At 38.0% G+C, this 27,508-nt stretch overlaps 1 protein-coding gene and 1 long non-coding RNA gene across 3 annotated transcripts in view; one reads left to right on the top strand and one right to left on the bottom strand.

The window, feature by feature from the left end:
- The window catches only part of unc13c (unc-13 homolog C (C. elegans)), a 265,168-nt gene extending 243,984 nt beyond the window's left edge, over positions 1–21,184 (bottom strand). For both annotated transcript variants that reach the window (XM_077193956.1, XM_077193957.1), the window contains exons 1-5: positions 20,741–21,184; positions 13,469–17,039; positions 3,484–3,506; positions 1,756–1,805; positions 157–235 (exon numbers count right to left, since the gene is read on the bottom strand). In XM_077193956.1, the coding sequence (XP_077050071.1) occupies positions 157–235; positions 1,756–1,805; positions 3,484–3,506; positions 13,469–16,802 (3,486 nt within the window). In that variant the 5' untranslated portion in view covers positions 16,803–17,039; positions 20,741–21,184. The remainder of the gene's footprint in view (positions 1–156; positions 236–1,755; positions 1,806–3,483; positions 3,507–13,468; positions 17,040–20,740) is intronic.
- The window catches only part of LOC143697004 (uncharacterized), a 222,041-nt gene that overhangs the window by 137,982 nt on the left and 56,551 nt on the right, over positions 1–27,508 (top strand). The gene's annotated exons all lie outside the window — the stretch shown is intronic.

The following is a 27,508-nucleotide window of genomic DNA, read 5'->3' as shown; positions in this document are numbered from 1 at the left end:
TAAACACGTGTGCGCCTATATCTTTCATGTGCCCTGCTGACAGTGTTGGATTGTAAATTCGGACTATTGACCGTGTGCACGGTGGGTCTGATTGGCTAATACAGTCTTCAACAGCTCCATCAGTCAAACATAACCGTGCCGGGCATGATTACTCACCAGGTCTCGGACAATAGGCATGGTCCTCTTGCGACGTAAATCTGGCATGCTGTCAATGCCATAAAGTATACTGCCAACCCTGGGGATGGAGGCAGATTTAGAGTCTATTAATACCATAATCATGCTGTACGCTATGAAACATTACCCGGATAAAAAGCAGTCGGCTGATTTACAGCACTGGCAAATGACATGGGATGGGCAGAGGGGGGTGGGAGGAACAGGAAGTCCATCATAATTGCTCTTGCCTCACACAGACCCATTCTATGCATGCATAGAATACTTGGTCAAATTGGGCCATACAACCAAAGCACACTCCACTGGGTACTGTATTCCACAATGAAATATGCTTAACTTATTAATTTATCCATATACATTTTTAACATCATCTTCTTCACTAATTATTTTATCCGATTTAAAAAAAAGTTGTATTTAATGCAATGTATTTAATGTATTTGATTGGATTAAAAATGCAAAATATTTTTTCAATTTCCAATATGATACCTATATGCTCAGATAAATAATGCTTTTAATGTCTCCATATTGAGTTTTTATTTGATTGGACTACCAAATATTAAAGATAACTGTACACAAAATTGCATTTAAAAATGTCAAATAAATATTTTCAACATAAAATTTGGATGAATGCAATGCAATGACAATTTAGCATGCAACTGTTTAAAACGTTTTTTCGTTGCATAATGTATACCGTTTCACATGGTATTTTTAAAAATCGTAGGTGGTACACACATTCTACACAGAATACATTATGCTTGTATTGTGTGAACATAGGCGAAATAGATCTGGAGAATAACTCTGCATGTCAATCATTCTAAAATACACACGTACACATTTGAGAGTTTAGATAAGTTCAGGATGTTCTCATACTGCACGTTTATAAACACACAGGTCTTTTTCAATCATGCAGAGCCCAAAGAAACACGTTTGTCTTTGTTAGGAAGACAGTGACATCATCAATGCTTAATGAGAACGGCCTTTAATAAGCATAAATGCCAACAGTGTAGGGTAAATTTATTTATTTTTGACAGCTCATTACCAAAAATTTAATTCATCCCCACTACATTCATTAAACTGGAGACATACAATTGCAAACAATTAACACTAGATCAGGGCCCAAGAAAATCCACAAATAACATTCCACGCAGTCTTGCTCTTCTGCCTGCGGTCTATCAGAGAAAAATAATATCAGCGAGAGAGAGAGTGTGTGTGTGTGTGTGTGTGTGTGTGTGTGTGTGTGTGTGTGTGTGTGTGTGTGTGTGTGTGTGTGTGTGTGTGTGTGTGTGTGTGTGTGTGTGTGTGTGTGTGTGTGTGTGTGTGTGTGTGTGTGTGTGTCAGTGATAAATGGAAGACGAGGAGACCCAACGGCTCGAGAGTCCAAGGCACCAACTCACTCACTCACGCACACTCACACACACACACACACACACACACACACACACACACACACACACACACACACACGCACGTATCTAACACCTGTAAGAGTGTAACTCTAGACACACACTCCTGTGTATAATGGTGTACAGATCAGCTGTCTTTATTTCCCCTGTGTGTTTTGCTGTTGAGTATGTCTATACTCACCCTCCGCCAGTCAGCCCCAGTTTGGCTGGGTCCAGGATATTAACACAACCCTGTCAAACAAGAAAACAGCCTGCTGATGACTTACACCGATCAATAAGACACTGTACTTAAGTACAGTAAGACACTGTACTTATTGTATAATTTACCTGTACAGTAAATATAAAACATGGTCACAAAGAAACAGACAAACAGTGACAAATATGTAAATATACAGACAAATACAATACAAAAAATAAGATCAGAAATTACAGATCTACCTATCCATCTGTCTGTCTATCTATCTATCTATTCATCCATCCATCTCTGTCGTGTCTGTCTCTCTACCCTTATACCAGTGCAAATATATATATATATAAATAGATCAAAAGTAAATGCATTACAACCAAGTATAAATATCATCAAGTTAGTTTTTTTAAGCATTTTTGCATTTATTAAAAAATAAAAACTTAAGGCAGTAACAACTTAATATATTTGGTAACACTTTATTTTAAAGTGACGTAGTTGCACGTTACTACATGTACTTACTATAGTAATAACAGTAAATTATGCAGAATTACAAGTAACTAGCCCTAAAACAAACCCTAACTGTGACTCTATAATAGGGCTGGCCCCGAATAAAGATTTTTCTATTTGTCTAGTAGTTGTTCATTTAAGCCATTCATCGATGAATCGCATGTTCATATTAATTTAATTACTTAAATATATACCAAGGAGAATACTAAACCATGATGAGCATTTAATATAGGCGTAATATGGTCTATTCCGTGCTCGAGCGCATGCATAAAGCAAGTAGCCTATACACGGAGTTTCAGTTCATTTATGTGACATGTTCATGTAAAGTTGCTACGTACACGCTTTCAAATGATCCGTCCCTCATAGACTGCGTGACTTCTCTTCTAGTTCACCAACGTTAAGTCGACAATTGGGGGGCAGCCCTACTCTATAGTAAGTACATACAGTGAATAAATATTACTAAGTTATTATTTTAGTAAGTACAATATAACTATGTCACCTTGAAATAAAGTGTAACCATATATTTTATTTGTGAGTTTACTTTTTTTTAAATTAGTCTTCCCATCAACACCATCATTTTGTTCATTCAGACTGATTCGTGAACGTGCACGAAAAAAAGAGGCCGGATTTATTGTACGAACCAAACGTATCCAATCATCTTCAATCATAGCTCGAATGAGGCATTGCCTCCTCTCACGTGACTTTCCCTCATTCATTCTCAATTATACCCCACCAAACCCACCACACGCTTTAGTGGGTCTGTTAAAACTCAATAGGCTCAGGGGAGGAAAAAAAGATACGGCGTCCCATTGAAACTACCTGCTGGTATTGCTGTTGGACAGTGTTACTTAAGAAAAACAAGTGATTTATACTTTTTATTTGGATTATATTCTCATCCAATTTTTTTCCAACTTCAGAGGAAACGCCCCTGTTGTATACATCTACTAATTTATCTATACATCTAACTGTATATCCATCCATCAGTTTATCCATCTATCGAGCCATTTACCCATCTATTTATCTGTCTATCTATGTTTTTTCTACCTATCTGTCTATTTCCCTATGTCTCTCTGTATACTGCTTATTAACATCACCACCAAGCAATTAAAGAGAACACTGGAAAAACATGCAGCATATATTATGTAAATTCAGAAATGAACAAACACACACAGAAATGGTTGAACAATTATATAAGTAAAGAAAACACAACAAGACCTCCGTGTCCAGAGCAGTGCTGTCTGCAGAAGAGAAGCAGAAAGACAGAGAGGAACATTAGAAATAACAGCATATATCGACATCTTTATCTATAAATAACTGCACACACTTATAATGACTTGTGCCTAATGGAGCCAAACAAATAGTGCCAGCACAGCTCATTTACGATATCTCAGTCAGAGTAATCTCTGATACACACACACACACACACACACACACACACACACACACACACACACACAACCTTGAACCAATATATCATGTTTCTCTCATACTACACTGGCCATATAGTGCTGTAAAAGCCTGCGGTACCCGGCACAGAGAGACCGCTTACGTTTATTTAAATACACGTTCAGACAATCAATATCCAAACACAATTTCTGCCAAATTATGGGCAGATTCAAACCTCAGAGATGAGGTTACACTGATGACCATTACTGACCCTGATTTCTCATATTACAGTAGATAATCCATAAACTCCTTCCCCTGCTTCAATTCGTCTCATTCTCCCTCAAAGTTCACCTCAGACGCTTTAATGTCACTCAAGTGTTTAAATGTAATGGTGATGATTAGTTCAGCTTTAGTGTGATAGCTTCACGGCTCACTGGACCACGAACAATAAAAGTAAGGCTTCAGAGACGTCAGAGGTCAATAAACGCACAAAGACGCCTAAAGAACAGCCTTGGAGCTGAAATCTAGCTGGTTAATAAAGTGAACATGAGCATGGTCGACAGAGTATTGATCAAATCTTTCGTGTTGGGGTTGTGGAGGGTTACTCGTCCTTTTTGTAGTTTAGAGATAAAAAAACCCAACCGAGGGCCAACCAGTATTTGGGTGTTTAAATGGCCTGTACCACAAAGTACCCCCCCACCCCCCAAAAAAATGAATATAGCCTATATATGATATTTTGGAATTATTTATTTTGATATGTAGGCATGTTTTCATAAGATTTAACATTTAAAAATAAATAAATAAAAACAGTTCAGCTTCAACGCATTTTTGAAGTCAATGTATTTTTTACCGCTATTAAGACCTGTAAACCTATTTTGAAAATGAAAAATACTATATTACAATAATTAGAATCTTCATTAAGAATAATGAGAATGACACTGATATTCATAATATTTTCAATTATGTTTAATTGTGATGCTGATTGCTGTCATATATAATTTATAATTTATTATTTTTATTTTGTTTCAAGTCAACAACAATCAAACTCACATTTAGGTCTGGAAAAAACAATTTTCATGATTCATGATCCATTCCTGACAGATAAAACAAGTCACTTCCCACATGTTATCTTACAGAATATCCTGTTTCACTCAGAAATATGACACAATACAGAAATAAGTTGGATTATAAATGAAAAATCACATTTTGACATTGAAAGAACATTAGGTTTGGAAACACTTTACAATAAGATTTCATTAGTTAACATAAACTAAGAATGAACAATACTTCTATAGCATTTATTAATCTTAGTTAATGTTAATTTTACTAATACATTATTAAAATCAAAAGTTGTATTTGTTAACATTAGTTAATGGACTGTGAACTAACATGAACAAACTATGAACAGCTGTATTTTTATTAACTAACATTAGCATTGATTAATAAAATACTGTAACAAAAGTATTGCTCATTGTTAGTTCATGTTAATACATTAACTAATGCTAACGAATGAGACCTTATTGTAAAGCATTACCAAGTTCTTATTCTGATTGATTTTAAATATGAAATATTCTTTACAGGTCTCATGAGGTTGACCCTTAAAAAAAATGTTTAAAAAAAATCACACACTGAATGTCCAATGTCTGCAGAATATATATGCACTGAGGGATTTCTCAGATTAATTAAATTTCCTTTTAGATTTCTTGGTCAGTGACAGATGAAATTAAATTAATATTTTGGCTGGGGTTCTCAAGAGCATTGGTATGTGGGAGAGGTGACAGAAAACCTTTTTTACTCATTTGGATCAATGGTGTGTTTCCACTGAGCTCTGGCTAAATGCATTACTTTCATTAATAGTGGCTTTCAGAAAACTAACTGAAGGTAGAAAATCTTCTTTTAAAGACATACAAATTGCCATTCACCATTTAAATGATACAACTAAAATAACATGTCATATTTCCTAGTTAAACAGAAGTCTCAAATACTGAAACGTGTTACATTTCTGACGAAATATAATGAAAAACATTTTTACTTTTTTCTTAGGCACTGATAAATAGTGCACAACAAGACCAAGAACATTTATTGAAGTAATGTTCATGTCATCTCAACACAATATGAATAGTCATTTGTAATGCACTTTAATTATGCATTGATTCCATAATTTGATGTATTTCTGAGTGAAACAAGCTTAGGTGAAGTGATGAAGCAAGTTGTTACTTTTTGATGAAATAAAAAAACAAACAAACTTTTACATTTGAATAACGTGCGCTGATGAATCATTCACAATAAGACCAGCTACAAGTATGAATAAAGTAAACAGGGTCAAATTAGATTTTCTTGACTTTCATGTCCATCTCTATGAAGAATATTCCTAATACAGTCATAATCCTTGAATACTGAGATGCAGTGCAAATGTAAAGCATTGAAAATCTGGAGCAGAACTATATATTTCTGGGTTTGAAGAGCCAATAAAGAAATTACAATCTTAAAATATTAATTCCTAAACACAGCGAGGAACGGATATCTTTTCTACTGCAGATTGAGTAAAAGCAAAGCTTCACACATCTGCAAGTGGCAAAAAGTATTTAAATATCCACATGTTTTTAAGTCAGTCCTCTGTGAGTGCTGTGATCTAAATACAAAATAACAGAGCTGGCTTACAAACAGCATCAGCTGACCTCGTTGGGTCATAGCGGAAGAAATAAAATTGATATAATAAACACGTGAAGTGAGGACTGCCGGCTCGCACAGCTAGCCTCCGAACAAGACTCATATAAGAGTCCCAACAACACTGACCTGGTTAGCAAGCGCCTTTGGGAGGAGGAATTAGCATGTGAATGCAGTTCAGGCTAGAACTAAATGAAGATTGGTTTGGCAGAAAGAACAAATCCTAAGAGACCGCACTGTAAAAGACTCCTAAAACGTGCAGCCTGAAGAAGACTAAACCAAAACAGCCATGACACTCGGAGACACTCCATGACACTTCCTCATTTTATGCAAATGATTTCTGATCGGCACTCTTTAATTAGTCGAGGAGAAAATGAGAGCTGAGGAATTAAATTGGCTGTGTGAAAACAAGGAGCTAAACACCAGCACCACTGAACTGAAGAATATTTCTGTGCACAGTTTTCATCAAGGAGGATAAATCATTAGCATTCTCATTTTAAGCACTGTCAACAGAAAATCCTAAAAACATTTAAAAATATATATATATTAAAATTATACCATGGTCTGTCTGAATACTTGGTAGTTCCAGTCAGTTTAATGACCGTTCTATGAATGCGCTGCTTTCATTAAAGCGCACACACAGAAACTTCTTGTCAACACTGCCCTGCCACTTTTATTAGCAATTAAATTCGCACAGCTTCATTGCTAGTAGAGAAATGCTGCGCAGATGCAGGTAATTCACACGCACATCCCTCTTTCTCTCCCTTTAAATAAATGTTATAATTCAATCAAATAAATCTTACTGCACTACTTTATCTGTGTCTGATTTAAAGTGGACAGAATGCTAGATGTAACGAGAGGTAGCTGATGAAAATAACCGTCATTTTACTCTTCCAGTCAAATTTAGCGCTGCAAACATCAATGACAGCTTTAATTTGTCAATGCTGACAAATAACTATAAGTGGGATAATCCACAGCTAGCTGTGCATTAAACAATTTGAATGCACTCCACAGAAGCAACCGCCTCTACATCATGAATTAAAATCGTTTAATGCAAATACATACATATGTATGTCACATACGAATGCAGGTGGGCAGAGAAGATAAGTAAGGGATAATGTACATCTAGCCGTACATCTAATGTACATAGCACTGGTGACTTCAGTGACCCAAAGGAGCCTACGTTATCTGCTTTGAGCGGTTGTTATCTGGGAATAACTTACCTCTGGATGGCGCTATTTGACCAATCAGAATCAAGTATTCCACAGAGCCGTATAATAAACCAAAATAACTAACATATAGGAGCATACAAAAATGCAGGAAAATGAAAACTGCTAAACAAAGACAAGAACAGACAAATCAGAACACAATCTGAGGGCTATAAATACACAGTGAAACCAAATGGCTTAAAATGGAGCAGGCTATACAAAGGAATCAAACAATGAGTCACCATAGAAACAACTGGGAACATGTTTTAAACCATAGAAGAAAGAAATTAAAAACTATGCGTGACAATATAATATAAATAAAATATCTAAAAACTGCATATAGTCCACATTACAGGTCAACAAGTGCCTAATCATAAAAGGGAAAGCCCTAAAAAAAATAGCGCTCTCTTTATAGGGTGAATGTTTTCTTTTTAATTATTATTAAAATGAAATGCTCAACATGTCCTGTGCACCAACTTAGTGTCAGCAGAACAGTCTGTTCATTCCCTCATTATGCTAGTTCACAGTACAACACAAATCTGCGTCTAATTCACTGCCAGTCCAGTTTAATCAGGTGCTAAATGCACATGATAATGATGCAATCCAAGTATTAAAATGAAGTCATTGTGCATTTGGGTCAATGCCATGCCCTGCATATTTTTGTGTCCAAGAGCATTATCTCCTTTTAAAATAATTTGATAAATTCATGACATGCATTATTTTATTAAGGCATGTATATCTCTCTCAAATACTAATAAAATCCCTACTTTCAAGTGAGAGTAGTTTGGTACACTTTCCATGTCAGGTGGTACAACCAATGTAAAACAAAAAAAATGCTATTTTAACAAACTTCTTTATTGTATTTAAACATTACACATAGGTGTCTTTAACTATTATGTACAGTACTTGTCACAGCTGGATTAGTTTGAGCAGGATCTATATGCAGCAGTAAAACTGTAATAAACAATAAATCAAAATAACAAACACTCAGGAGATTATTAGCACACAGGAACAGAACAACCAACTTAAATAGACATACCAGCAATAGACATAAGAATGGACAAGGAACTGAACTGAACAAGAAATATATACAGACTAAATAAGTGAAATAACAAGGGGCAGGTGGACACAATAGGCTGCTAAGGTAACTAACATGTACACACTAGGAAATTTAGGCTGCATTTGAAATCACATACTTCCCTAGTATATAGTAGGTGAAAAAAAGTAAGTGACAAGAGTAGTATGTCAGATTTTCCAGTACTCATTAAAAGAGTAGGCAGAAAGTACCTGGATGACCTACTACTTCCAGCGCGATTCTGAAGTGTGCATACGAAAGACACTTTACTATCCCAAGAGGCCATGGGAGAGGATTTTTGGGCAGGAGAGGATAAAAGATGTAACTGATGCAGGTAGGTCACGTTATAATGTCCGGATTACATTCTTACACACATTCATACTATATAGAACATTATTTTTTAGCAGTCACAAAGTACTTATTCAAAATAAGTACCAACACAAGAAAGTATGTCATTCCGGAAGCAGCTTAGGTCAACTAAGGAAGATAGGAAATAAACACAAGAACTGGGAACACATAAAACTAAACCAAAAACAAACCTGACAGTACTCACATAAAAAAAAATAGTTTGGTACGATGTACTTGTCTGTGTTGTTTTGCAAAACTCTTGTGCTGCTATTGAGGTGAGACACGGGTAAGGTTAGGACATGGTTGGTGGTATGGGTAGGTTTAAGGGTGGGTTAAGGGGTAAGGAAAGGGTCAACAGTGTAATTATGTGTGTATAATTAGTATAATTAGTGTAATTATTACAGATGTAATATGCAGGCATTTTTTAAATTTAATTTTAATGTAAAACAAGTGCATTGTATAAAATTATAAATTTAAACTACATGGTAGTTCAAGAACGACACAAGCAGCGGATTAAAAATGATCCGGCTGCAAGAGAAACGTATCTTGCAAAAAGAAACGAGAGGATGAATCTTGTTTAGTAGTCTCAACTGACTTAAGCTTATGATTCTTTATATATGAAAAATATATAAATATCTTTATATATAGAAAAAAAAAACGAACCGGATTGGTGCTTGCTACGTGTAGCTGCGACCGCGAATGCCCAGAACTCCCACCCAGCTAAAACGGCAGCTATGGGGGCATGAACATAAAGAGTGTTTTTGAGCCTCTTAACAGACACAAAATGCAATTAAAATGTCTGTCCAACATGAACAGGGACCCTACATGTGAACAAGATGCGTTTAGCAACTTAGCCATTGTTTCAACTCACCTAAATAGTCTTTTAGACGGCAAGCTGTAGTCTCGCGCTGCAGTCCCGTGCTGTAGACGGAAAAGGTAAACAATGTCCAGGTGGGAGGAGCGTTGATCATGTGCGACGAGTTAAGATCAGAGTTGCTTACAAGTGAAAAGAAATGGTTCGTGTTTGTGCCTTTCCGAATTGTGGCAACAGAATGCGAAAATATAAGAGCTTAAATTTTCTTCGTGTTCCTTTTCATGACCTCGAGATTCTGCAGTTGTGGCTAGTTGTACTTCAACTTGATGTGCAAACTCCCGTAGAAGTACTACGGTCTAAAGATTACCGCATTTGCAGCGAACACTTTGACAAGGATGACTACACAACATTGCGGGGCCGTTTGAAGAAAAATGCCATTCCATGTACGAAGACGGGTGCAACCACTGTGGAGGTAATGTAACATTTATTTATCCTTGCATTTGGGCACACACGGCATGAGGAGAGATGTGCATGAATGTTTTTGTAGTCTTATTTACAAAGCTTTAATTATTTCACTAGCTTCTTCGACTTGAATTGTAATTGTATTGTAATTGTATTCGCTGCGAATGCAGTGATCTTTAGCGCGTAGTACTTCTACGGGAGTTTGCACATCAAGTTGAAGTACAACTAGCCACAACTGCAGAATCTCGAGGTCATGAAAAGGAAAACGATGAAAATTTAAGCTCTTATATTTTCGCATTCTGTTGCCACAATTCGGAAAGGCACAAACACGAACCATTTCTTCTTCACTTGTAAGCAACTCTGATCTTAACTCGTCGCACATGATCAACGCTCCTCCCACCTGGACATTGTTTACCTTTTCCGGCTACAGCACGGGACTACAGCGCGAGACTACAGCTTGCCGTCTAAAAGACTATTTAGGTGAGTTGAAACAATGGCTAAGTTGCTAAACGCTTCTTGTTCACATGTAGAGTCCCTGTTCATGTTGGACAGACATTTTAATTGCATTTTGTGTCTGTTAAGAGGCTCAAAAACACTCTTTATGTTCATGCCCCCATAGCCGCCGTTTCAGCTGGGTGGGAGTTCTGGGCATTCGGGGTCGCAGCTCTGCGTAGCAAGCACCTATCCGGTTCGTTTTTTTTTTCTATAGTCAGTACTCACAAAGGTCTAACGATCAAGATTAACTTAAAAATTGCCCGGAGTTCTCCTTTAAAATATGCATTATATCAATTTTGAAAAGTTTTTTATCCTTTTTTTAATCTTTATTTGTCATTATCCCATTTGCATCATTATCTGATTTGCATAATTCCATAGGTGAATCTATCTCTTAAAATAACACAGAGAGCCCTGCACTCTACATTCATTTATTCAATGTAAAACAACAAAATGCAATCTTTTCTGGAATCCATGTGTTGAATTTTGTGCCATTGTCAGATCTCATTGTAATGCCTAAAAAATGATTTGGTTTGTGATTTGTGGCTTGTGATTTAAGGGAATCAGAATTCCCTTAAGTACACAGAGCATCTGGCTGTTAGCGTGCAGCATGAATGAGCAGCCTAAATACAGTATCCTAACAGTACTCAGCAGAGCGGCGTTGGGTTTGCCGTGTGCTGTGACTGTGATTCTCACATCTAGGTCAAGAGCGTTTTCAGTGTGAGTAAGACTGGGTGGAAATTCCCTTGATTCCTGACTGACTGTAAAAGAAACACTGCTTTTGTGGGCTAAATTTTAGAATAGTGTAGAGACATACAGTTGAAACAATTTCAGATGTTTATGTTCAATTAGCATGTATTGTGTAAACTGACTATGAAAACACATGTTTGAGAAACTACCACTGGAAATAAAATAAAATGCTAAAACTGCTAATAAAACATGCTTGCGGTTATTTAAGGAATATTTCACCCTAGATGAAATTATACGCATATTCAAATGTGGTGCATCACATTATAAGACTTGCAAGAAAGAACCAATGCAGTTTGTTGTCATTGACATCAACCCTGGCCTGATCTGAAAATGCACATGAACAAATTGGATTGGAGAGAGCCATGTAAACATCCATCAAATTGTCTTTTTATGTTCCAAGCTAGAAAAAAAAAACTAATCCGGGTGTGTAACAACAATGAGTGAGATTAAATAATTTAGGGCTGCAACTAACGATTATTTTAATAATCGATTAATCTGTCGATTAAAAGCATTCATTTCCAACCCTTTATTCTAAAACAGAACTGACAGTGCAAAAAATCCAGTACAAAAAAAATGGACTAACACTAAAAACATCCACATGTATGCTTTACATCTGCCAAATATTTAGGCTTTTTAAAAATAAAGTGCACAAAAAGATGTATTTTTTTTGTTTAAAGGGACCTGAGCTGTCAGAACAATAAATAATTTATAAAAAATAAAGAAAAAGAAAAATCAGAAAACTTAACAGGATTTCTTTGAATGTCAGAACTTGTTCTCTACACTATACTCGCACACACTCACAAACTCTCACACTCACAAATGCACACACTCACAAACTTGTTTTTTGTCAAAGATTTTATAATCGTTAACAAAATGCATGGCTCGCACATGGATAATAGGTAATAAAAATAGCAATAATAATAATTATAACAGAAGATAATATATCTAGTCTATCCTAATATTAATTATAAATACAATGTATATAAAATATAAATACAATATAAAATAATATAAAAAAACAAATTCAATGGATTGACCACCTCCTATGGTGTGTAAGGTATTTTGCAGCTCATCCTCTCCGAGCATATAGTGAAGTCATTTAGAGTAAAGATTGAAAAATTCAGTGCTGCAAATTGTGGAAAAAATATTCCTCTTGTAGTGGTACTTGGTTGGGACAGACAAGAAAGTGTTTTCATCTTCTGTCTATCTGATTCAAATCACAGTCTGCTAATTCAGTGGTAAGAATTTAATTGTTTTTATTTATATTGTTGTCCATGTTGTCCAAATTCCTATGTAGCATGTACCAATTTACTAATGCTCAGACACACTCAGTCTCTCACACGCGCAGACACACTCAGTCTCTTTCGTGCACTGTCGCTCGTGCGCAGACACACTCAGTCTCTCTTGCGCGCAGACACACTTGGCCTCTCTCGCGCGATCTCGGACACACTCGGTTTCTCTCGCGTTTGCAGAGTTCTTTTATATAATACTTTATATATACTTTTAATAATCGATTTTTATCTATTTTATCGATTCGTTGTTGCAGCCCTAAAATAATAATAAGAACATTATTATATGTGGGAACTATTCCTTTAAAAAATAAATGCTTAAATATAAATAAAAATCTTGATGTTGATTTGTTTCTCTAGGATTAATGAAGGCCACAAAATTTGATATTCACCTTCACCTGAACACTGATATGCTGGACAACCACACACACAAACACAAAATCAATCACCAATTCTAACCACTCAACATCAAAATCTAGTAATCATCCTCCTGTCCATCAGAACAACCCTTTAATAGTGTCTGGGTATTCAGGAACCAAGACCTGAGAAAGACATAATTTATGGACAATGGTGGACCTCAAATGACTCAATCAATCGCTCACTGACCGAAACCTAGACTAAAATCCTTCAAGAAACAATTTTAAACAACTATGTATAAGCAATTCTGCACAGTTAGGATATAAAATACAAATAACTGGTTGGATCGTACCTCCTGCCAGAATCTGCTGTTCCAGCTCAGCCATCTGCTTCCTGTAAGCTCTCAGTGCTGCCTCTTTGAAGGTGGGACGTATCCTTTTTTTGGGTGGTGCTTCCTGCACAGGAACCTCTGTAACGTTTTTGTTCTCGTCCTCTTGTTCTACAGTCTTTTCTCCCTCATCTGCTCCCTTTGTTTCTGATGTTTCTTGAACCTCCTGCACCTCCTCTTTGCCTTCCTCCTGTTCTTCAATCTCTGCTTCTGGTTCCTCGGTTACTTCCACATAATCCACCAGACTTACCTCATATTCTGCTGTGTCTTCAGTCATGGGATTGTCGTCATACTCCTCACTGAATTCCTCATCATATTGTTCATCAAGGCTGCAGTCATATTCCAACACAAGGTTACCATCTTGAGAGATGTCATATTCTTGCGAGACATTGTATTCCTCGTCTTGGTACTGTTCCTCAGCCTCGTTGGCATTTGTTCTGTTTTCCAAATTGGCTAGCACTTGTTCCATCACCTCAACATAATGTGTCTCATTGTCCACAGGTTGTTCAGTAGATTGATCTTCATCTTCTGCCTTGTAATAGAAAGGTTCTGTGTAGACATCAGAGTCAATGGTTGTGCTGGAGCTGTTCGCTGTGGACTGGGACATGGTTCTGAACCTGCCCATGAATGAGGTGTTGCTCGGTTCTTCAACCGGGGCGCTGGTGCTTTGGGGGCCTTTATTCCATACAAAATCCAAAGCTGACTTTGCTCTTTGCAAAGTGGATCCAAAACCTCCAAAGCCAAAGGATTTTTCACTGAGGTCTATGCTAAGCCTGCTACTCCATGATTTGGGGACGTCCTCCACCTTCTCATTTCTAATCTCACTCTGGCTCCGGTACATGGCTGAAGATTTCTGGCCCTGCTGGAGGTGGTTCACATCTTGCCGCTGCAAAGTTTGTGGAGCTGATTCAGGCTTAGCTTGGATCTTCTTGGTCTTGGGCTTCTTTTCAGGTTGCTGTTCAGCCACAGGTCTAGGTACTGGTTTTGCTATGGGTTCAATCACAACCTCTGGCTCTGGCTCTGGCTCTGGCTCTGGCTCTGGTTCTGGCTCTGGCTCTTGTTCAGGTTCTGGTTCAGGTAATCGCTGTGCCATTTGTTCTTGTTCTGGTTCTGGCTCAAGATCTAGCTCAGGTTCTAAAAATTTAGATTCAATATCTATATCTTGGTATTGGCCTGTCTCAGGAGTGCTATCTAGTGTCAGAAAGGTCTCACCTTCAAATTGTAAATCAACCTCAAGGCATTTAGTAATTTTCTCAGGGAAACCAGGGTTAGCTACAGGGTCAAAGGGACTACTGATCTCAGAGATTATGTTCTGCTCAGTTGAAGCGTCCAAACCGGAATCAGTACCTTGTTCAAGGTGATGCCAATCTTTCCATGGTGAGAGGTCACCCTGCAGCGACAGCTGAGACCCACTGTAATGGCTCCTGTCCCCTGATATACAAACGAGACCATTACTCACACCACTGTCAATTGTCTCAGTGGTTTCAACTTCATTATGCTCCACATAAGGTCGTTCTTGGCTCAGAGTTTGACTGGGAGGACTAGCGTACCAGGAGGATGCCATGTCTTCCTGCTTCCGTTGCCAAAGTTCTTGATCTGAGGAGGAAAGCAAGGAGCAGCCATTGACTCTGCTGAAATACTGACTCTCTGAGAAATCCTCAGAGTAAGACTGGCAAAGTTTAGAGCAGTCAGATTCAGACCGACTGAGTTTGGGAGTGGAGTAGTCGCTTTGAGAAAGCCATCCAGGTGTTATGTCCGAGTAGTAGGACTTACTTTGCTTGTCTTGGTCATCGTAGGCTGTATTATCCGCATAGTGCACAGAGTAGGCAGAGTCATCGGCCGTCCTTCGGTGATCGTGAGACTTTTTCTTGTCAGATTTACTTTTTGGGGGTGGTTTGGACACAATTGCATATTTGTTCTTGTTTAATTCATCAAGCTCTTTGTCACTTTCCATGGAGTCCCAGTCATCACTTTCAGCCTTGTCTTTGGCTGAGACCTTGATGTCCATGCTTTCATACGTCTGAGAGGAAGCCATTGGCTTGTCTCTCTTTTCTTTTGAATCATGTACTAAACTATCGGTCGAGATGGATATTCCAGTTCCTTTAAGCTTATAACACTTTTTCAAAACTAAATCCCTGTCTTGTGGGCTTGAAAATATAACTACAATTGGTCGAGGTTTAGCATTGTAACATTCTCTTTGTTGCCCTAGTCGATGGGCCAGTTCAATTTTAAATGTCTTCCGTGCTTCGGCAAACCCCATTTTCTCTTTCAGGATTTGATAAATAAGCTCTTCTGTTTTTTCATACTTCTCCTCAGGCACATTTAGAAATCTCAGAGCAGCTTTGTTGGTCTGTTGGCTAATTTGTTTAATGTAATCATGGATGTCTCGAGTCTCACGTCTGGACTGCACAAAACCTGTTCGGAGCTGCTCGATTTCACTCTGCACCACCTCCACGCTGCTGGAGATCTCATCAATGGAGCTTTTGAGGGCGTTAACGTGCCCTCGCAGCTCTGAGAGCTCAGACTCAATCTGACTGATTCCCTGAAGTTCTTTGAAGATCATCTCCATCACATCCTGAGTCTGACTGATACATCCCGTCGAGCTGGATCCCGGCTCTAGGGTAGTGGTTTTCTGCTGTCGGCCAGCCCGGTCTAGAGATTTGCTTCTGATGCCAAGAGTCTTTCTCCAGTTGCTGGCCTCTGAGTCTGAGGACACACATTCTTGGCTCTTCTTCCATTTCCTCAGCTTTTTCAGGGCGCCCAATCGAAGAGTTTGGAGACTGCTGCGCTCTCCCCGTTCTCCCTCCGAGCTGCCATCAGAGGGCGCTAAACTAATCAAACTCTTCCTGTTCCTTCTTACTGGCATTGTAAAAGCTTTTTGTTCATCGAATCTATGGACAAGTTTTGCCTCGTTTAGAGAGTCAGAGTAATCACTATCAATTGACAAGACCTCATGAAATTCATTATTGTTCAGAAAGAGGGCATTTTTTGACAGACCATTGGCAATTGCTACACGGTAACTGAATGTTGGCGAGAGAGAAGAACAGTCGTTTTTTCCATCATCCTCCTCAAGAGATATATTGCGTGCCGACGAGCATTTGGAGATTTTTTTAACTGTGCTTTTCAGTGTGGTTGAGAATGTTGGGTTCCGTGGTTGCAGGTCAGGGGACGTTTTCGGTTCTTTTTTGTTTTCGCTGCTCTCTTTCTTCTTTGTGGCAGTTGCCAGTTTCTTTGTAAACATTCCTTTGCAAATCTTTACGATGTAAGACGATAGCTTCTTGAAATGGGCAGAAACCATGGAGGGAGATGTTTCAGCAGTTTTGCACTCTGGATGCAGTGAAGCAAAACTGGTCTCAAATCCAGCGGTGCTCAACGGGAAACACGCAGACACTTATGAATTTTGAAAGTCAACCCTGAGGTATAAGAGGGTCTAGAGAAGAAGTGACCTCAGATGTGGTTGTTCTGAGCAGAAATGGATGCACATCCTCAGTGAGGGAAATATTCAAGGGTGTTCTTCAGAAGAGGGCTCATATCTCTGAAAAAAAGAAAAAAAAAGAAAAATTTTGAGTTAGTTTGCACTGAAGGTCAATATGTTAAATGCATAACACTACACTGTACTGCACGATGAATCACTGAACAATTCTTCAAGAGCCCCAATTTAATAGGCCGCTTCTCATAAGGCTCTCAAATACAATTCAGCTGAGCTAGACATGTCACGTTTTGGGAGTATTGAGGGAACCTTCTTATTTATACAAAAACCAGAGAAGACTCTGTGCCACAATAGTATTGTTTTGGAGAGCCAATAATCCCCTAAACATCCTAACATGAATGCCTGTGTTTATATTATTGTACAAATCTATGTATTCCTAACAACAAGCTTCAAAATGAGAAGTACGCAGTTTGTTAGCTGTATCATGATCAATGGCGTGTCTGTTTAGTAGGGCAATATAACCATTAATCATCAAGTTACACCACTGTAAACTGGCTTTTGCCACATGTAGTATCTCAATAATCCCTACTACAGGCAAGGTACCTACATAATGAGCACAGCTGAACAGTGCAGTTCAAATGCACAAAAAAAACACAATATGATTATTAACCTGAACAATAAACTTAATTGTAAAGGACAAGACCCTCTAAGCAATGGGAAAGAAGTGGCATATGTTTGAAAATCAATCATTCAGACAAGAATGGTTTAGTCTGGAAGCTCATGTTATTCATAAATGGAGGTAAAAGGTGAGTAATAAAGTCATTATGCATCACTCCACTAAAGGCTCCACTTGTTGCATCTAATTAGATACAGTTAAAAATCTATAGTTATACATGTTAATTTATAAATATCTGTCAGTGAAAATAGCTACACAAACATAGCAATTGTCCTCTGTATGGAATTAGATAGCACATTTGACCTTTAATGCAGAACAGACCAGGTGACAGTGTGTGTGTGTGTGTGTGTGTGTGTGTGTGTGTGTGTGTGTGTGTGTGTGTGTGTGTGTGTGTGTGTGTGTGTGTGTGTGTGTGTGTGTGTGTGTGTGTAATAATGTACATTATAACTAATGTAACTTGTACACTAACTCAAACATTATTGACAAAGTCACACATAATTTGACCATCAGTACTTTTGTCTTGTTTTTGACTAAAAATATCTAAACATCCTTAAAACAAGATATGTATGTTTATCAGGTAAATTTATGTAAATAAGATAAAAAAGGCTTATTTTTTAAAGAATTTTGATTGTTCAATTAGGTTTAATTTGTCCCCCGCTGTTGAAAACAATACCATTTTTTCTTCTTGTTTTAATCATATATTTCAATATATTTTCTTAGATTTCTGCATAGCCCAAGAAAAAAACTGCAAAATATTTTAATTTCAAGATCAAAATTATTTGAAAACATCTGATCTAAACTGTAATAAGTTTCTAAAAACAAGACAAACATTTCGATAAAAAAAAAAAAAATTCTGCAGTGTTTCTGTATTTCTGCATTATTTTCTAAAATTACATTTTTCATATAAATAAAGCTTTTAAGGATCATTTAGATTTTTGGCATAATTTTTACTATCTATTCAACACAACCAAACCACTCAATAACAGACGCTAGAACATGGAAGCCAAATGTCACAATCACCAGACTCTCTGATACTTTTAATTAAACTAAGTATTTGGCTGGTAAAACTCCAGCATACGGCATGATTACGACTTTGGACCTAATGACATTTGTCAAGATAATTTCTGATGTCCACTCAGAAAAAAGTTTGGGTAACTGGGCAGTGGAAGCAAATGCTGAGACCAGAGGTTTCTAACTTCCTTTTCCAATTAATTTATTAGCTCTTCTGTGATTAATGGCTAAAATCACTGTCTCTTTATTAAACTATTACAGCATTACAGAGCTCAATCAATCAATCTACTGAAACATACAGATGAGACAATTAAATGTGATTAGAGTAACCGCAGTATTTCCACCACACCCCCAACAGGTATCAACTTTTAATTTACAGTGCTAATCAAATTTCACTGGATTTGGTGTAAATGAAAAACATGCTTTTGAAACATAAACTGAAATTTATGTTGATTCAGAGTCACATTATTTGGATAGCTAATGACAAATAAGTGTTTCTGCCTAACAAACCTATCTGCATACCCTAATTGACCAAATGTATGTGACACCACTACAAATGAACACATCTTGTTATTTGAGCTACACCATAAAATCAAGCATACAGCCATGCAATTATTTCAAAATGACTTTGTGCACAAAGCGATGTCTATAAAGATATGGTTTACTGACTCTGGTGTGGAAGAACTGAACTGATTCACTAATGCTCTCATGTCTCAATTCTGAAAGGGGGCAAAACCCTGCATACATGTTCCAAGATCTTGTGGAAAGGAGAATTAAGAAGAGTTAAGCCCTTAGAGATGACCAACACCCTACTTATGCCAATTTCTCAACAAATGATCTGAGCTGCTATCGACATTCATTTTATAGCTCTATATGCTTCTTATTAACTAATTTGTAGCCTATTTATTTTTATTTCATTTAAGCAGTTTAACAAGGTGTTTTAAGTTCTGAATTATGAAAGAGCAACCTCTGAGCAATAACATTTTACTCTCCAGTTCCACTAGTTAGAATACAAATTCATGTGAATGGCAAACTGTGCCATTCACAACAACCAAATCTTAAACCAACTTTCTGCAGATCCACGTGTGGAAAATGGGTTTCAGAACACTGCTTTCACTATCCAAATGGAACTGACTCAGGTGGTCGCCAAATGCCTGATTGTGAAAGCACCCTCTGAGGTATGTGCATTTATTTATAATTTTCTTTTTTCAGTCATTTATTAGTTTAGTTCATGTATTATGTAGCTGCTCCAAATCATTGCGCTTGACAGCATGTTGTTGAATGCTTCATAAAGACAGGCAGCTCATTAGCTACTCTCGCTTTCTCTCTCCCGAGGAAAGACGATCTCATGTTTGGCTGGCGGTGAGCTTGAGATGCAAAAGACATGGATAATCGATCCGATGTAGACGCAGGGCTCTGACCCCATACCTCACATACAGACACTCCTCTGACAACCTAGTCCCTCCTGATGCATATTTAAGATAGAGAGAGAGGGATGAGAGACAGCGAGAGAGTGAGAAAGAGCCCCACCCACTAACACAATTACAATCCGTTGCTCATCTCACATTCAGTCATCACCCCGCTAAACCTTGGCATGCACAGATCCCTGTCCACATTTAAACCTTAAAATCGCATTCATTTTAAAAATGAAGACGACTGACTTTGATGCACCTTGACCGAGAAGTGATGGATATCACTCATCAGGGATTCTGTCCCGGCATGCATCCACATGCATGCATGCATTAAACAAACGCTAAGCGCTATGCATGCTCTCAGTGCAGGCTTTAGCTGAGAAATGCAACAAATCAGAGCTGCGGGAATCTGAAAGCTCTCTCGATGATAATCCAGCGAGTGCTTTAATCATCCCTCTCTGCCTGCGAGAACATGCCACCAGATGTTCATCAGAGAGAAATGCGCTGATAGCAACAACGGGCTGAAAGCATCGGACGTACCCCCGCCCCCTCTTCCCAGAACAACGCACAAAGTCTAATGACAGAATGCTCAAAAGTGATCCACGGATGCATGGACACACGATGCAGAAAGCAAATGCATGATCCATTCAAGTGCATTTTAAGGTTCAAGATGCAACAGCTTAACTTAGTGAAGTAGACATACATACCCTCTCCGACAGCGCGTAAAATCCATCCACTACAGCACAGGAGCGTCCAACGAACTCTTAAACGTCTTGCCGTGAAGCACAGAGCATCCTCTGACAACGTAAAAGCCCTCAGTTCCACGTTTTGCTCTCTCCACGATCCATTCCTCCCTCGTCGCCTGCTACAGCGGCTGTGCTCAACTCAACCTTGGAATGAAGTCTGGCACGGCGGGCGCATGCTGTTGCAAATCACGGAAGGATCTTGGGTAAAAATCCCCTCCTCTCCGCCAGGCTCTCCCAGACGGAAATCGCAGTGCTCCGCTGGGCAGCAGACGGTGTGTCTGGGATGGTGAATGCCCCCTGTCTGGATGAACGTGTGTGCGTGTGTGAATGTGTGCTGAGAGAGAGAGTACGAGAAGCCCTTAGAGGAGTGCAGCCCTGAGCCTCTCTCTCACTCAAACAGAAAGAAACGCACAAAAGCCGCTGCTGCGATTCACAGACCTGCACACGTGACACGAGAGAGAGAGAGAGAGGAGAGAGAGAGAGAGAGAGAGAGAGAGAGAGAGAGAGAGAGAGAGAGAGAGAGAGAGAGAGGAGGATGGGAAGGGATGAGACACACTACAGGAAGGCGGGTTGAATGTGTGTGTGTAACAAAATATAAGATTGACTTGCAGCTATTAAACCTGCACTCAACATCTTGCTCTCCTTCTCTCATTCAGTCCATTTCATTCATCCTTTAACGTCATGTTTTCTAAGGTAAGCATCCCTAGTGCTGGTGCTCATAGGGATTTGAACAAACCTCTAACATTTAACATATTAAAGTTGAGCGTGTGTCGTCCTGCAGTTTTTGTGCTCCAGACATAGGCTACATTATTGCTTAAATCGTGTGTTGTTGAGGAGAGTGTGCGGCCACTTTACTCTAGGGGTGTAAAGATACCATAATGTCACGATTCGATACATATCATCTGAACTCACGATACGATAATAGTGCGATACTCCAAGACATAGTAAAAGGTTAAAGGACAAGTTCGGTATTTTACACTTAAAGCCCTGTTTTAAGATCGTTTCTGATGAAATAGAACGGTTAAGATTACAATTTGGACAAATGCTGCTGTCCCGAGAATTTTAGGTTTCTGTGTTAGCACCCCCCAACCTCCACAATGGTTTCATAGGGGCACTGGAACATTATCATTCATAAAATGCACTAAACTTTAGTTTACAAAGTTGTGAAACTCACCGAGTGGTCTGGGGTGTTCACTGATATGCTCACACAAAAATCGCTGCAAAAGATTCTTCCGAAATTATTCAGGCTAATGCTCTGCTTTACTATAAATGTGATGTTCGATCAGTAATAATCTCTGTGGCAGATGGACATACCCATAAAACACACAATTGCATAATCCGGTTAAAATTTGTCAGAAAATTATTAAGAACTGTTAACAAATCTCTTTCCCCTGTAGATTAACATGCACAGATGAATAATTTCAAATAAGACCATAAATGCACTTTAGGAAAGTACATCAAGTCCATTTTGATTTGATTTTCTATCCCACCAAGGGCAAATATTCAGCGCAAACAAGACTTTAAACTTAAAAGAATGCGTACAAACCTATTTACACCAGGGACAGCAGCATTTGTCCAAATTTCAATCTTAACCGTTCAATTTCATCAGAAACGATCTTAAAACAGGGTTTTAAGTGTAAAATACCGAACTTGTCCTTTAACAAAAAATATACTGTTGATTAAAATGCTAAATTTGGTATTAAATTGTGGGTGTAAATGAATCGGCTTGGACTTGGACTTGGTGCTGATAACCCAATGCACAGGACAATGGTGACACCAGAATAAAAATATTCATGATTCTGAAGCTGAAAATACATAATTATTTTAAACAAACATGCTTGCACTCTGTCACTGACATGATATATTTAAAATAATGTAGGCCACTTTTTACTGGTAACATAAGACATTTGGACCAACAAATATCCCCCCATTGCATTATACATTATATTCAACATTATATACAGTGCCGATCCTGACCTTCCTGGGGCCCTAAGCAAAATTCTGCTAAGGGGCCCTCTACCTGACCCTGTGGGTGAACGTGATTTCACCAAGTACCACATGTTCCTGGATCAACATCTTTGTTGATCCTGGATCAACTTTCCAATCAACCAATCAGATTTGAGGGACAAGTTTACAGTTTATGTCAAGTTTAGGCTTAGAATCAGGGTGAAGTCCTTAAACATCAGTGTTATTCACTGATCATTACCCTCTGATTTTAGGGAAAAGTTATGGGTAGGGTTAGGTTTAAGGGTAGGGATTGGGTAAGGACTACATTTTGGGACAGGAATGTTGATCCAGGATCAACAAAATATGTTGATCCAGGACCATGTCTTACTTGGCAAAAGCTATGTAAACCGATTGCCATTTACACGCAGTCACACCTGACACTTCAGTGCTCCCAATACAATCCTCCCTCCTTTAAACAAAACAGTCAAAGAATAAGTACAAAAATATAGAACAGAATGAGGTTCAAACAAACAATATTTATTGAATAGAGTATTTCTATAGAATATTGGCTGATGATCCAGCATCTCCTCTACTGACAAACTTAAGCATAGCACCTGCAAATTATAGATAACTCATTTTATAAGCTGCATCAGACCCATTCAAACTGGCTCCCAATTTCCTTTTATTCATTTTCAAATATAAAATACTATTAATACTATGACTTGGCTCTTGTAATATTTAACTAGTGAACTAATGATGCAGATATCAATAATCCCTGTGAGTGATGACATCATTGATATAAAAAATTAACTTTTGTACAAGTGAACATGTAATTCCTGATATCAAAAATAGACATTGGTTAATAAAAATGTAACTAAGGGGCCCTATAGTAAAAATAATCAAGAATTCACATTGCAAATAGTAAAAAAAAAATTATTGATATCAAAAATGCATGAACTGAAAATGAATAAAATCTAAAATGGCTTGCCATAGCATGTTAAAGGTTTTTTTTATTATGCATGTTGAAGCAATTTTTGATTTATGATTAATATTTACTGAGGGATGTCCATCCATATTGACCAGTATGTCCAGCTAGCTATTCAACATTTAAAATTCAATATAGCCAATAAATCAGTAGTCAAATTGTCAATACATTGCTTTCCATCTTGTATAATTAGTGCAGTTCTTTAGAGTTTTTAACTACACATTGACTGAGACTAGATAATCAGTGTATTGTTTTAAAAGTATATACTGTATAATGTGTACTTTGATGAGGAGTGCCATCATTCACGCCCATATATTGTACAGTATGTCTGGTCGTGGTCTCCACATATATTTCTGCTTGAAAAATGCGCGTTTCATTTCGTGCGCGCGCATATGAACGCATGATAACACACGCGACGCGGTTATCTTTTCCGAGCTGCAGTAAACAAACACCGTTGCACTTTGTCGTTCATCAAAAACAAACGTAATAAATAATTGTATTTTACTCTCACTTTTGTCAGGCACAAAGTGATGCAAGAGATGCACTGACTGCCTGCCCAGCTAGGTTAGCAAGACCGAAAAAACACAGTAGAAATGCACATAAACTTAACTTTGCTGACATCAAACTTGGAGAGGAGAGAACACAAGTTTACCTGATTGTTATTCCCGCAATTCACTCTCATGTTTTTTCCCCCCTCTTTTCGTGACCAGAAGAATAGTTTCACTTAATTTTGTCATGGATGTTGTAAACATTAATTGACGCGCTATGGCACGAGGGGGAGGCGGGGCCTTGAGTAATTTGCGGGGCCCTACGCATTTTGCGTAGTGAGCGTATAGGGCGGATCGGCTCTGATTATATATAGCAGTTAAATGTAGTACTGACACTAAAACTCTGAAAACTTGAATTTGAAATGTTATTTTGGGTGAACTACCATGATACATATTGTTGAATTTTTGTATTGCGATATATTGTGACATGATATATTGTTACACCCCTATACTTTACTGATCAGATGCACCATTTTCATTTGCTGAACCATAAAACAAAAGGAAAAAATAGCAGACGCACACTGAAGGAGGATCAATCACCTACAATCCAATAGCAACACCTAGCAATGCCCTAGCAACCCAGAACACTCTATGCAACCATCTAGTAATCACAAATAACACTGTAGCAATCCTAGAATAATCCTATTAGCAATAACCTAGAAACATTATAGACTGTATGCACCAGAGAAACATCTTTAGACATCTTTAGAATTTTGTGTTTGAACTTCTGTTTTTGCGGTAGCTCTATATATTTGTATGACATCGCTGTCGAAGAGTAATTAGCTGGTGAGGTGGATTTACTTATTGTAGAGTTAATGAAAGTTGTCAAGAGCATTGTAATGAAGCGGATGTCATAACAAATGTCAAATGTCAAAAAACACTTGTGGTGACCACTAATAGGCCTAACCAGGACAACCTAGAACAGCCTATATATTATATTATTTAAAATATTATAAGACGATATTTAATTTATAATAAATAAAACTATTAAAAACATGTGTTCATTAAAATAGAGTTGAAATAAGGTAAAATACAAATATTAAATGACTTTAATTCATTCAAGTTTCATTTTTTAGCACCATTAAAGGGTAACTAAACACTAAAACAACTTTTTTTAGTTAATTATCTGTAAGAATGGAGCTTCATAAATGCTGTTCATTGATTCGAGTACATTTTTTGACATTTGGGTATAAAGTGTTTAATTTTCAAATATATGGTGTAAAAACGTCTGAGTGCTGCCCTCTACAGGTTAAACGGAAAGCTCCTGCAGTAGGGGTACTCTCTGACGTAGAATACTCTCTGACGTCACTCGGTCACGCCCTTGCTGCGAGCTCACCACGCCCTTGGCAGCCCCTGGTATAAAAGCATCTGGTTCCGTCAAAACTACTGTAGCGAGTCAGGAGTTGGAATTACGAGTATTGAAAACAATCAGGATAGATACTGTATATATTAGCATCTAGTTAGCATAGCATTTATATAGTTATTTAGATTATTTCGTGTAGCCTAGGTAGTTACTCTCGCCTATCGCTCCAGTGTGCAACCTGCATTTTACGTGGGATTGCTTCTCCAACGCAATGGAGGTGGAAATGGGCTTCTCCACACAGCTCACGCTGCCAAACGCTGCTCTTCATACCTGCATGAACTCCACCACCGCAGCGGCGTCATGATGTGAGTGAGCATATATTTTTAATCACAATTTATGTTCCTTCTTATTAGGCTAAAGTTAATCCTCTGGTGTCGACAAACGCGCCGGCGCGTTTTTCTGATTATTTTTTTCACATAGCAGCAAAATATAATGAACGTAATAGTAATAATAATCCTGGAAAAAATTACCTCAAAATGACTGAATATAAGAATAATCGGATGCCGATCGCGATGCGGGAGTCAAGACCGCAGTTTGAGCTGGTGTCCACAGACAATTCACCCTCCTCCACTTCAGGTGAAGGTGGGGGAGAAAAGTTCTCGACTTCAAATGACCGCTCTGTTGCAAAGCTACTTGTGTAAGACTGGAAAAACTTGAAGGACTTTAAGAGAGGGCCACTCTCTGAGAAAACAAAGGAAATTAACATTTTAACTCCCCCTCATGCACTACTGAGACGAAGGTCTCACCTCCCTCATCCTAATCTACATTTCTGTCCCCCATTCTTCATCCTGGCAGAGATCTCCCAAACTCACACAAGAATCTAAATGGTTTAATGTGAATGATTATGATCTAGTTTTATACATATTTGGTATTATTTGAAATGTCTCGGTACGACTGGTAAAAATGTCTCATTCCCAAAGAAGTAAACCCAAAAGGTAATAAAGTTCTTAGGAAGTTAAGAAATATCTTCCACACCCTCCAATACTGGAGGGTGTGTCTTTGAGTTAACACCTTCGACCATTTGACTGAATGCTAATTTTCCACTGCTAGCAAATGGTGACTTACAGGTAAATTTCCACTGTGAATGATGTTTAGATTTGAAATGAGGTCTGGGTATATAATGAAACGCAGCGAGAGCTCAGGGCCTTTTCTATATCTGAGATCGGCCCGTGAGGCTGAGAGTTGCGAGACTCTCAGCCTCACGCATTTCTTGTCGGGTAAACTTTTTCCTCTTTGTTCTAGAACATTTGATGGTTTGCATTGATTATCTTTCAATTGATTATGGAATTGTAATAATACATTTACCTGACATAATAAATTGTTATATTTGATTATTCTAACAGACTTTGACTTTATTTTCATTGGAGTTAAAAGGAATAGTAAAACATTAACGTATATTTAATGATGCAAAGATATCATTGAAAAACCTTTTCATTTTATGGAGTCAGATGAAACGAGTTAATACATAAGATAAAATGTATTGCATTTAACCAAAAATACTTTGCCGCGAGAAAAGACAGTAACACGCAGAGACCTTCACCTGTATTATTGGAAACCCTCATTGGACCAATAAACAGGCTTACAAAGTGGTGACCTCGACGTGATCTCGCATCACAAGCGAGCAACGTCTTATCCAGCAAAGTATTGGGATTTTGAAATCAACTTGAGGTTTGAACATCTTCTCTTTCTTCCGCCGTTATGGTAAGTCAACTTTTTCTTCCCTTTTTTAGAAGTGTTGAGAAAATGTTGTTTGCATTGTTACGGATCGGAAAGCCATTTGTTTAGTCCGGAACTGAAACACGTGAGGACGTGATAGTGGCGGCGCAGATGAAGAAAGAAACCCCTTGTTAATAGATTTTAAAGATATCCTTGTTTGCCTACGCAAC

Source organism: Siphateles boraxobius, unplaced genomic scaffold (genome assembly GCF_051911475.1).
Source record: "Siphateles boraxobius isolate OS27281-9 unplaced genomic scaffold, OSU_SipBor_1 31, whole genome shotgun sequence".
In the NCBI taxonomy this organism is placed as follows: domain Eukaryota; kingdom Metazoa; phylum Chordata; class Actinopteri; order Cypriniformes; family Leuciscidae; genus Siphateles; species Siphateles boraxobius.
This window is presented reverse-complemented; position numbering and strand designations above follow the sequence as displayed.